The sequence below is a fragment of the Nematolebias whitei genome, chromosome 11 (genome assembly GCF_014905685.2).
Source record: "Nematolebias whitei isolate Nwh7 chromosome 11, NemWhi1, whole genome shotgun sequence".
In the NCBI taxonomy this organism is placed as follows: Eukaryota; Metazoa; Chordata; class Actinopteri; order Cyprinodontiformes; family Rivulidae; genus Nematolebias; species Nematolebias whitei.
Window position 1 is genome coordinate 6,575,397 of NC_056508.1, and position 12,483 is coordinate 6,587,879.

General features: G+C 40.3%; 1 protein-coding gene across 1 annotated transcript in view; it reads right to left on the reverse strand.

Annotated features, from left to right (window-relative positions):
- LOC119416599 (probable phospholipid-transporting ATPase IIA) overlaps window positions 1-12,483 on the reverse strand; it is a 99,966-nt gene that overhangs the window by 17,226 nt on the left and 70,257 nt on the right. Inside the window, exons 20-22 of the mRNA XM_037683788.1 lie at window positions 11,367-11,456; window positions 10,952-11,096; window positions 10,460-10,524 (exon numbers count right to left, since the gene is read on the reverse strand). Coding sequence (XP_037539716.1) covers window positions 10,460-10,524; window positions 10,952-11,096; window positions 11,367-11,456 — 300 coding nt within the window. The remainder of the gene's footprint in view (window positions 1-10,459; window positions 10,525-10,951; window positions 11,097-11,366; window positions 11,457-12,483) is intronic.

The window sequence follows — 12,483 nt, forward strand, 5'->3', positions numbered from 1 at the left end:
GTAAACCATTTACCAGTGGTTTTGGCACTGTGAGCAGGTGCCAGGTCATGCTGAAAAATGAAATCTTCATCTCCATAAAGCTTTTCAGCAGATGGAAGCATGAAGTGCTCCAAAATCTCCTGATAGCTAGCTGCATTGACCCTGCCCTTGATATAACACAGTGGACCAACACCAGCAGCTGACATGGCACCCCAGTGACTGTGGAAACTTGACACTGGACCTCAAGCAATGTGAATTCTGTGTCTCCTCTCTTCCTCCAGACTCTGGGACCTTGATTTCCAAAGGAAATGCAAAATTTACTGTAATCAGAGAACATAACTTTGGACCACTCAGCAGCAGTCCCAGGCGAGATGCTTCTGACGCAGTCTCTTGTTCAAAAGTGTCTTGACCTGGGGATTACGGCACCTGTAGCCCATTTCCTGCACATGCCTGTGCACAGTGCCTCTGGATGTTTCTACTCCAGACTCAGTCCACTGCTTCCGCAGGTCCCCCAAGGTCTGGAATCGGCCCTTCTCCACAATCCTCCTCAGGGTCCGGTCACCTCTTCTCATTGTGCAGCGTTTTCTGCCACACTTTTCCCTTCCCACAGACTTCCCACTGAGGTGCCTTGATACAGCACTCTGGGAACAGCCTATTCGTTCAGCAATTTCTTTCTGTGTCTTACCCTCTTGCTTGAGGGTGTCAATGATGGCCTTCTGGACAGCAGTCAGGTCGGCAGTCTTACCCATGATTGCTGTTTTGAGTAATGAACAAGGCTGGGAGTTTTTAAAAGACTCAGTAATCTTTTGCAGGTGTTTAGAGTTACATCGTTGATTCAGATGGTTAGGTTAATAGCTTGTTTAGAGAAACTTTTCATGATATGCTAATTTTTTGGGACAGGCATTTTGGGTTTTCATGAGCTGTATGCCATAATCATCAGTATTAAAACAATTAAAGACCTGAAATATTTCAGTTGGTGTGCAATGAATCTGAAATATATGAAAGTTTCATTTTTATCATTACATTATGGAAAATAATGACCTTTATCACAATATGCTAATTTTTTGAGAAGGACCTGTAGACAAAAAACAACAAGTGAGAAAGTCTGCGGTCAGTCATAGAGGGACATTTTGCTGTAGCATACAAAGTGCAGTGATGTGTTTGATTACCACAGTCAGTCATAAAACGGAGGGCACAATGATAAACAGCATCCATTTTTTTCAAAACTGGGCTGAAGAGTTCATAAATAGCAGACCTACATAATCTACCAGGGGCAGAATAGTTTAAACAATCAGGTGCCTTCTAACTTGGTGTGAGAAACACTTTTTGTTTCTAAAAAAAAACCCTAAGTTTTAGTTTAGAAATCAGTTTATCAATATGAGATTTAAAGGATAGATGCTCATCAATCAAAATACCTCAATATTTGAAGCACCTGACAAGTTCAATTTCAGCCCCCTGAATAGTTAACAAGCTAGGGAGGTTAGGTGAAAGCTGCTTACCATTTGAAAATAGCATAGCCTTTGATTTTTCTGCATTCAAAACCAGCTTAAGCCCAGCCAGACAGGACTGAACAGTATCAAATGCAGATTGTAGCAGTTTAAATGATTGTGAAACTGAAGATGATGAACAGTAAATAACTGTATCATCAGCATATAGATGAGCTTTAGCATCAGGCAAGTTATCGCACAAATTGTTTACATAAATTGTGAACAACAAAGGACCTAGTAAGGAGCCTTGAGGAACTCCCTTTAAAATAGGAAGGAGGGAGGAACAAGACCCAGCCGCTTGGACACATTGAGTTCTATCAGATAAATAGTTGGAGAACCAGTTAACAGCCTGGACAGATAACCCACTTTTGTAGAGTCGATTCATCAGGATGACATGATCTAGTGTCAAATGCTTTAGAAAGGTCAACAAAAAGAGTTGCACAATATTTTCGGCCATCATCTATAATGTCATTTACCACTTTAAGAGCAGCAGTTGTACTGTGCTTTTTTCAAAAACCTGATTGGTGTTGTGAGAGTAGGCCTGTTTAATCTAAAAATGTTTTCAGCTGTTCTGCGATAAAATTTTCCAGAACTTTGGAAAGTACACACAATTTAGAGATCGGTCTGTAGTTGTTGACTACAGATGGATTGCCACCTTTTAACAAGGTGCCAAGGAATCTTATTTTCAGCAAGAGTTAAGTTAAAGATGTAACATAGAGGTTCGGCTATAACGTCTGCAGCTGCCCTCAAAAAAAAGGGCTCGAGTTTGTCAAGTCCAGCAGATTTACAAGGATCTAATTGTTGTAAAGTTCTATGAACTTCAGTTACATCAAAAGGGGCAAAACTAAATCCTTGAACTGAATCACTCAAGTGTGCTTGAGAGAAATCTTCTTGCACATTTAGCCTTTGTGGAAGCAATGATTCAAACAAGGATCATGAGGAAATGAAATATTCATTGAAACAGTTAAGAATAGCTACTTTGTCAGTTATGTTTTGTGAACCCTTAATAATACAAGTAGGTAATTCGCTAGATATTTCATCTCTGAATGAGGATTTAATCACTTTCCAAAATTTCTTGGGGTCATTTAAATTTTGAGTAGTTTTATCAACATAAAACTGGGATTTTGCCTTTTTAACAAAGGAAGTAAAGCAATTTCTCAATTTCTTGAATACCAGCCAATCATTTTGAGTTTTAGAATGCATGGCCTTGGCCCAAGCATTATCTCGATCTTTGAACAAATTAGACAGCTCAGCCATGAACCAGGGATTATTTCTACCCTTTACTCGAAATTTACGAAGAGGGGCATGTTTATTAATAAAAAAGTTAAACGCATCATAAAAATATTTCCAGGCCAATTCTACATCATCAAACAGCGATATTCTTGAACAATCAAACAGCCATAAATCATGATGGAAAGCTTGCTCACAAAAATGTTTTATATCCCTTTTTCAGAATCAAACGAGGGCTTGATTTCATGAGTTTAGCTTTTCTGAAGATGGCTATAGCACAATGGTCACTTATATCATTGGCAAATACTCCAACATTTGAAAATTTATGTGGCAAATTAGTTAAAAACAAATCAAGAAGAGAGGATTTTTCTGGAAATTTAAGGTTTAGGCAAGTTGCCTCTTTAACCATTTCTGTTAAATTAAGACCATCACAAACAGATTTACAACCAGTAGAGACGGAAGATAACCAGTCCCAATTCAAGTCTCCTGTAAAAATGATCTCACTAAAAGCTAAATTTAAGAGCTGATAATTTAAGGGTGACAAGGTCTCACTATTAGCCGATGGTGGCCTATAACACCCCACAACTGTGATAAAGTGGCCCTGAAAAAGTTCCAACTTCAAGGCAAGAAATTCAAACTGTCTACTTAAGGAAAGACACGACTGAACAGTAACATGAAATTTCTGCTTGACATATATCGCAATGCCACCACCCTTTTTAGGACAATCACATCGAAATACATTGTAACCTTTGATGGCAATCTCTCTGTCTGTAATGGATTTCTGTAGCCAAGTTTCTGACACAACCAGTATGTCAGTGTCAGAAGAACTGGTCCAAATTTTTACTTGATCTAGTTTGGGTAGCAAATTCCTAACATTAAGGCGAATAACTCCAAGTCCTGATCTAGATTTAAAATCACTGGGAGTATTAAAACAAAGATTATTTGCGCCAGGTTCAATATCACCAGACAATAAAAATATAAGAACAATGATACATTTCTTTCTCATTGTGTACGAAAATACAGGTTGGCTAAAATCATGACTAAACCATAATTTCCTCTGGTTTAAGGGATTAAGATGAAATGAGAGTAACCAGTCAAAAGCACTAACGAATGAAACAAGAAGGAATGACAGAATTATTCACAGACCATATGGGACAGAACTTGACAGGGAGGATGACCCAACTTGTGCCTTTTCTAGGGCACAAGTAATGTTCAGAAATTGTAGACACAACTCCATGTTCATGAGAGTCCTGAATGATTTTGACTTCTTCAGGATTGAAGAAGGTAAGATGATAAAAAAAATTGTCAAGAGGGCAATTACCACAACTGCCATGGTGAGATCAGCAGCTATGCTAGTGGATGGTAGCTGGATGGTGCACAATAAGGTAAAAATAGTCCTCAAGCTGCAGTGCAGGTGAAAGCAAAAACAGTAACAGAAATATGCTGCAGCACAGAGTGGATGCAGTGAGCTGCAGAACAGGCTTGGTAGAATAGGCCTTGAATTGTGAAACAAGGTGGATGAAGTAGTCTTCAGGGTGTGGAACACAGCAGATGATTTTGGTAGGCCTCAAGCTGCTAACCAGAGTGGATGGAGTAATCCTCAAGCTGTGGAGCAGGATAGATGGAGTAGTCAGGCTGTGGAGCAGGGTACATGAAATAGGCCTCAAACTGCTAACCAGAGTGGATGGAGGAATCCTCAGGCAAAGTGGATGGAATAATCTTCAGGCTGTGGAGCAGGATACATGAAGTAGGCCTCAAGCAGTAGAGTGGCTAGAATAATCCCAGGCTGTGGACCAGGGCGAACAAAACAGGGCCCAGTCTACAAAGCAGGATGGACATGGCAATCAGACTGTGAAGAAGGTAGATGTAATAGGCCTCAGGCTGCGAACCTCGGCAAAAGTGTCCAGAGCCACTGAGCTTGATGCAAAAGTACCTGGCAAGGCCCTTCAGTGAAAAAATAACTTGGGTGAAAACTATTTAAAGTTTTTAGAGAAGAAAATGTAAAAAAAAAAAAAGTTTTTTAAAAAACACTACAACAATTAAGGGAAAGAAAATTAAAAAATATTAAAATTACTACAAACAAACAAACTCAGACACACCAAACATACTGCCATGCTGCCATCATGGGTGTGGGTCAATGTAGTGCCAAATATCGATTGGCTGCCAAATGGCAGCCGCGGAGGCGTGCATGGGAGGACTTTAACAAGAATTTAACAAGATAATTCCCTAAAAACATTTATTTGTTTGCTCGAAATTATAGCAAAGGTGTGTCTCAGTTTAACTTTTCCTTAATAAATGCAATTTGACGGTCAAATCAGCTGCATTTCAAAAGTATTTGCTGCCTAGGTGCTCTGGGAGCGTGCAGAGGGAGGAAATCAGGAAGGAGGAACGCTGTGCATTTCTTCAAAATTTAACAAGATAAGCACCTAAAACAATTATTTGTTTGCTCGACATTATAGTGAATGTGTGTCTCAGGTGAACTTTTACTTAATAAATGCACTTTAATGGTCAAATTAGCTGCATTTCACCGGGGCATCGCAGCAAAATTAAGCTGTTTTGACGGTTGCTCCAGGCAAGCTGGACGAAGGTGGCAGGTTATGGTAAGCCAATTTTGTCATTAATAGCCACTTTTACCTATTACATGACACAATGGCATGCCATACTACTCGAGTGCCATCTAGCGGCTGAAAATGGTAGTGTTCAATATTTTCACTCAGAATGAATGAAAACGGTCATATCTCAGCCAAAACTTGGCTTATAAATATGGGGAAAAAATCCATAAATATGTTGCTTCTGCGTATAAGTCGCAGGGCATGCAAATTATGCAAATAACCGCGACTTATAGGCCGAAAAATACGGTAAGCTTTTACTGCTTTTGTAAGCAAGTCAGTTTGACCTGATATTTTGAAAACGTATTTCAAAGAAAGGAAGATATAAGATTTCTTGTTTCATAAAATGGATATTAACATACAAAACAAATAGCCTAAAAATCAACTCTAAAGATAGGCTATTATACAGATGAACAAAAATATTTTTAGAGCAAAATTATTTGGAAAAATATAGAAGGATGCTAATTTAATTGAACGCGCTGCTCGCTTCGGCTTTTGTAGCTTCAGATGCTGCTACTTCCTTCACCGCAGATGACAGCAGGGTGTGGACCTGAACGTGGCTTGTAGAGTGAGTTCTCCCATTTTTAGCTTTTGTTTAATACTTTCCAGCTCCATTATGTTGCATGTTGTGGGTCAACTGCAAATCCTCAGATGTGTGATAAAAGAAGGGCAGGCGGGGCCACATGCACAATTGTTGCGCAATGCACCAGCGCAACTCTCTCTTTTCACAGTCTGATTAACGTCTGTGCTGTAATTTATTTCTTTCTCATCCTCAACATATAGATTTACTGCCTCCTCCTCAAGAAGTAGATTAACACAATTTTATATTGTGTATTTTTAGTTTCTTTGTGCTGTATGATTCGTAAAGCCGCAGGACTGAAGTCCGAGCCCAAACCGGCCCGCCCATCAAGCACATAATTTTGGCCTGACCCGGCCCGAATTTCGGGTCAGGTCGGGCTTGGGCCAGAAATCGCAACTCTAAACCACAGACCCCTGAGCTCCCACACAGCCCTCTGTGTGGAGCAGAGCTGCCAGATAGGGTGCCTGGGGGAGAAGATGGTGGGGGTTAAGGGCCTTGCTCAAGGGCCCAGAATGGGGCAAATGAGAGTGGAGGCAGGTTGTGGGTGTTTCACCTTTACCATGCACATTTTGACGTTGTCTGGGGAGTCGAACTGGCAACCTCCTGATCACAGGACCACCTTCTCTAACCTCTGCTCCACCACTCCTCAAATTTCTTCTACTCTGACATCAAATTTGTTTAAAAAAAACTGTTGAGTAAAATTCCTAAAATGTTCAAACTTAAAGCATCAAAATGTGATTTTCTGAACAGAACTTTGTGGGTTTTGCAAAAAAAAACAAACAAAAAAAACATTTTAGTGATCTCCAAGTTTTAGATGATTTTTACAAAAATGTCTAAGTTTGTGGATACTAGTGTGTAAAGACTTTTTGTTATAATGTTTTGATATGTTTGAAACTTGATGTTTTCATTGAAGCTTTACCTCCCAACTTACAGAACCTGAAGAACCTGAAGGCTCGGTGCCAGATACCACAGCAGAACTTCACAGGTCTGTTCATGACTCTACAAGTCACTGTTTCAATGAAAACATTGTCACCTTTAGCGGCAGGTCTCGGCAATGCAAATGTTTGTGTATGTTGCTAAACGGTAGTGCTGTCATTTCTAACCCGAACCCGGAGCCCAGCCCCACCTGACCCAGATTCGGACCGGGTCGGGCCATAATAATATGCTTGATGTGCGGGCCGGGTCTGTGTCGGGCTTTTTATTGCGTCAGGGACGCGTGCGGCTGACGATCCAATTATATGCCAACATGGCTTGGCATCCAATCACCAGCCGCACGCGGCTATTATGTGCTTGATGGGCAGGCCGGGTTGGGCTCGGACTTCTGTGCTGCGGCTTTATGAATCATACAGCACAAAGAAACTAAAAGTGCACAATATAAAATTGTGTTAATCTACTTGTTGAGGAGGAGGCAGTAAATTCATATGTTGAGAATGAGAAAGAAATAAAATACAGCACAGAAGTTAATCAGCCCAAATGGACGTTCATTCAGTCGCTGCACTCAGCGGACGCACGCGGCCGACGACCCAAACAGGTGAGATCACAAAATATCTGACATGTCAGAGCAGGATGCAGGCAGAAGCAGGGGAAGCATTTAATGCGCTTTGAGAGCTCCTCAGCTCCGATCTTCTGCCCCCTTTACTCAGCCGCGCGTGTCCGCCAACCGTTAATAATAGTCGGTGGTATAAGCAGTCAAAGCTTAATTAAAAATGTCAGGGGAGTTTTCGGGTTTGGACCTGTAATTACTGTTAAATCGTTGGATTGGGTGGAGTTCGGAGATGATGCTGCGGGCTGGGGCAGGTCAGATTTTTTTGAACCTGTACTAAACGGACGTGTCCATAGAAACTAATTAGGATACGCTGATCTATTAGTCCAGCAGTCCTCAAAGTTTTGTGATGATGATTTCCAGAAACAAAATCCAGTTTAAAACCAATTGCTAATAATATTTTTTGGGTCATAATTGTTACAAGAGGTACAATGACTAGTTATTAATAAAGGAAGTCTAAAGGTTGTTATTGCCATTAGGTCTTGTGTAAATGGCCTTATGGCAATGTTTACACACTTCACCCACAGATATCTGGGGTCACAAGTCCCCGCTACTGAAATCCTATGGGTCAAAAGCTGAAAAGTATGAGAAACAATGTATTGATAACAGACAGGTTGTTCTTCAACTTGACCATAAAATTTATCAAGATCAGAAAGATCACAGCTGCCATTTGTATGAGATGAGACTGTAAACAAGGTAAGTTATATTACAAGAGTGTAACAATAAATATTTTGCCATTGTATGGAAACATACAGTGATGACAATGTGATGACATTATTATTATTATTATTATTATTATTATTATTAATATAAATGTAAATTAGGGATGCACCGATCAAATTTTTTTAAAATTTCCGATCCGATCCAGATACCTGCAATCGGCTAATACCGATACTATTCCGATATCATAATCATCATAGATTTTATGAGGCTGTAATAATCTCCTCTCAAGTACAATTTGTACAAATATATGCATGCATGTCCAAAAAGGCAACTTGAGGTAAGCTTTATTAATGTTGGATAAGTTTTAAAGTTAGAATTAAATCCTGCTAACACAAAGCAGGTTTTTTTTTTATTACTATCTTTAAAGTGGATATTAAAGTGATCAAATGGCTTCAAACATCTAAGTTTATGGCATAAACCAACACAGACATGTTCCTGTTTTTACTATCTTACATCGCTTTTTAATGTAGCTCTTTTTGTTTCTTTTTTATACATATATAATTTTCTTTTATTTTTCAGTTCATATTATTTTTTATGATTGTCTATTCAATTCATTTTATTTATATAGCACCAAGTCACAACATAAGTCATTTCAGGGCACTGTACAGAAACATTCATTTATAAAAATAATAATTTAAGACCATTTATCTGAGCAGACTTCTTTGAATTGAACTCCATCACACAACTCTCATCTTGAGCTGATAAATATCTCCTGGAGGGTAAACTATATCTTGGATGCAAATATTCAATCAAGCTTCGAAGCAGACAGTCTGATTTCAGTCAGCTGCGCTCAGTCTGCCCCTCTGAGACGGGCAGACTGAGCGCAGCTGACTGAAATCAGACTGCCTGCTCCGGACTGAACGAAAGGAACACACTGCTGAAGCCACGGAGCTCAAACGTCCAACGTAAAACTAACTTTACTGCAGTGCCTGGCTAAACAATCCTCGTGCGCTTTAATGTGGTGCTTTTTCAAATGTTTATTAAGTTCAGTGTATTGTAGGTCGCAACGGAGCTTCCTCCTCTCGGTACAGCGGCTCTGCAGACATTGCACGTTGCTGTCTTGCGGTGTTTGGTGTAAAATACTTCCACACAGCGGACATGTTCCAATGAAAAGATGGTTAGCCGTTAGCAACAGTGCTGCTCAGTGCTCAGCCCTCAAAACAGTATTTACTCACATTGTAGCTGGCTGCAAACGATGAAATGGATGACCTGAATGTGAGGCGGGTCTTATTACTCTGGGCTTCATGAGACACGCCTCCGTTCAGGAAATCCATTCCATAATTTGAAGCCAACCTGCAGAGCACAGACATGCATCATGGATCGGAAAGATTGGCAGGTTGGATCGGAAAAATCCGGTACGTAAATGATGCTGGTATCGGAAGCCGATACCGGATCAGATCGGCCTCATCCCTAATGTAAATCACAGTTAAATTAGGGTTTGGTACAAAACAACAAATTAAACATGTCAGATTGATAGTTATTAACATTTTTGTTTATCTCCCTGAAGCAGAGACAAAAAGACACCATTGCTAGCAAGGAGGCTTAAGGGTCATGTTCAAAAACATATCAAAAGGTGGAATCAACCTTCTTCTACAAAACCCAATAGAAGTTTAGGACTTGTGTAATAATTTGTTGTCAAACTGTCAGTTTTAAAGCTAGGGTCACCATTTCAGGGCAGCTGTGGCTGAGTGGTTAGAACAGTCGTCTTCCAATGGGACAGTTGGGTTTGATTCCACCACAATCACATGTTGAAGTGTCCCTGGGTAAGACACTGAACCCCACATTGCCTCTGATATGTGTCCCATCATGTATGAATGTGATGTAAAGCTCTAATTAGTCTCTACAGATTCAGATGATCTTTGCAGAGATGTAGTAGAGTGCTGTATGAATGTGTGTGTTGGTGGTAAATGAGACACAGATTGTAGTGTAAAGCTCTTTGAGTATCTTGACTAGATAGAAAGGTGCTATATAAGTACAGTCCATTTACCACTGCAACCACACAGGCACACTGAGTAAAATAAGACATTGACTGACATTTTACTGAAATCATAAAGAAAACTGACAGTGTAAGCCACGAGAAGTACAAAAAGGCAAATTGATGAGACCTTCACTTTGACTTAAACACAAAAGCTTCCTGTCATCCTAGTTTCCTCTACTCGGACAATAGATCCTCATAAAAGGAATCATCTGCGTGTGTCTGTGTTCTGCTACAACTCTGAACGTGAGAGATATCTTAACAGGAAATATAAGCACAAAGTCTGTTGGTGTGTCACGTCAGGATGAGACTGTGAGATGGAGAGGGTCTTACTTTTCCCTCCACTCCCACGCCACAGTCAGCTTCCTGGATCATGCTGACATCGTTTCCTCCATCCCCTAAGAGAAAACAAAAGCCACAGAGGTGTCAGAATTCACATCAGTGATTTATCAATATGAACTTTTTGGACATCAATGTGTTAAATGTCTGGACTAAAAGATAAACTATTCACAGAAAACTAAATGGAAGAGCAGTTTAGAATTAGCAAGAAACAAAAAATATTTCATAAAATTTCATAAAATTGCATAGAATATGTTCAGCATCTTTGAATGAACCAGATTATACGTAAGCTGCATACAGGAGGTGCAGCTGAGATGTGGCAGTTTGTGGCTGAGACAGACAGACGTAAGTTGTTGTTGATCAAGATGAGGGGAATAAATAACAATTGTGAAACTGTTCAGATAAAAAAAACAAATCAAGAAATCAATCTACAGAGGTACGATTAATATCTCCCTGTGATATGCTGGCAACGTTTGCTTTACTCACCCACAGCGCAGGTGAGCTTGCCTGTGCGCTCTTGCAGCAGCCGGACTATCTGAGCCTTCTGTGTGGGGGTGCAGCGGCAGCAAACCACAGCAGGACACTGACATGCAAGCTCCATGAACTCATATTCATAATACTTCAGACAAACCTGGGAGAAAGCCAGCAGAGCAGACAGGTGAGCAACGTTACGCACCACATTTAACTGCTTTTAGAAGCCGGGTCTCGAAGGCTTTAACCAACTTACAGTTGAACGCCAGCTGTGGTTTAAAAAGTGACTCTAACCACAGACACCACCACCAGAGACACTACAGTGGATGTGATGTTACTGTGCATAAGGCTAAAAACATATCTACCTTTCTGAAACGAGGACAAGTCAGTGGTATGAAGATTAGACACACACACACACGAGCGCACTTACTTCAAGTGAGTCCCCCGATATCACCAAAGCGCAGTCATGCTTTCTCCTGAAAGCGTTAAGCTCCAGGTGGGCTTCCCCTCGTGTTGTCACCTATTGCAACAACAACCACATATAAAAAGTAATGCATTTGCAAACACACACACACACACGCACACACACACACAAAGGGGAAACTTATGGTAAATGGACAGTAATTATATAGCTCCTTTCTATCTTATGAAGATATTCAAAGCTCTTTACAACAATCTGTGCCCTCATTTACCCATTCATACAGCACTTTACTAGATCTCTACAAAGAATTATCAGAGCTTTATCACATTCATACACTGAAGGGACACACATCAGAGGCAATGAGGGGTTCAGTGTCTTGCCCAGGGACACTTCGGCATGTGACTGCTGGTGGAATCGAACCCCCAACTCTTGCATTGGAGGATGACTGCTCTAACCACTCAGCCACAGCCGCCCCTTATCAGTGATAACAATCTGAGAGCCATTGCCTGCTTGTTGCTCTGACTGTTATCAGACAAACAGCAGCTTGTTATAGTCCAGCTAAATGGTTGACCAACACTAGAGAAACCAAATACTTGATTTAAAACTACTTCTACAAAAACTGATAGATGCAACATAAAAACTTAACAAATACAACTCAATATGTTTGTTGTCAAGAGGAAAGCCACTAAGCACACCATATTAGAATTACTGCCTCATGCTTGTCATCTCTAATGATCATTAATTTTGTTGTTTAGATCCATGTTATACTCTGAGAACACTTCAACTACGAGACAAGATGGGAGAGGCAAAGTATGGAAGTACTTTGACTTCTATGTAGTTAAAGCAAAAAAAAAAAAAGTTGAGAGCCACAAGATGTGCAAATGGTGTAGACACGTCCACATGGAGGAGGAAGAAAATGGACTGCATTTAAGTAACATCTTCCTAGTCAGTTGGGCTCCTCAAAGCACTTTACAAGATCTGTGCCGTTATTTTTCCATCTAGACACATCCATACTACTACATCTATGAATAAACTATTCTTTAGAGACTAATCAGTGCTTTACACAGGCATACACTGAGGGAGCATGTCAGAGGCAATAAAGGGTTCTGTCTCTGGCCCAGGGACA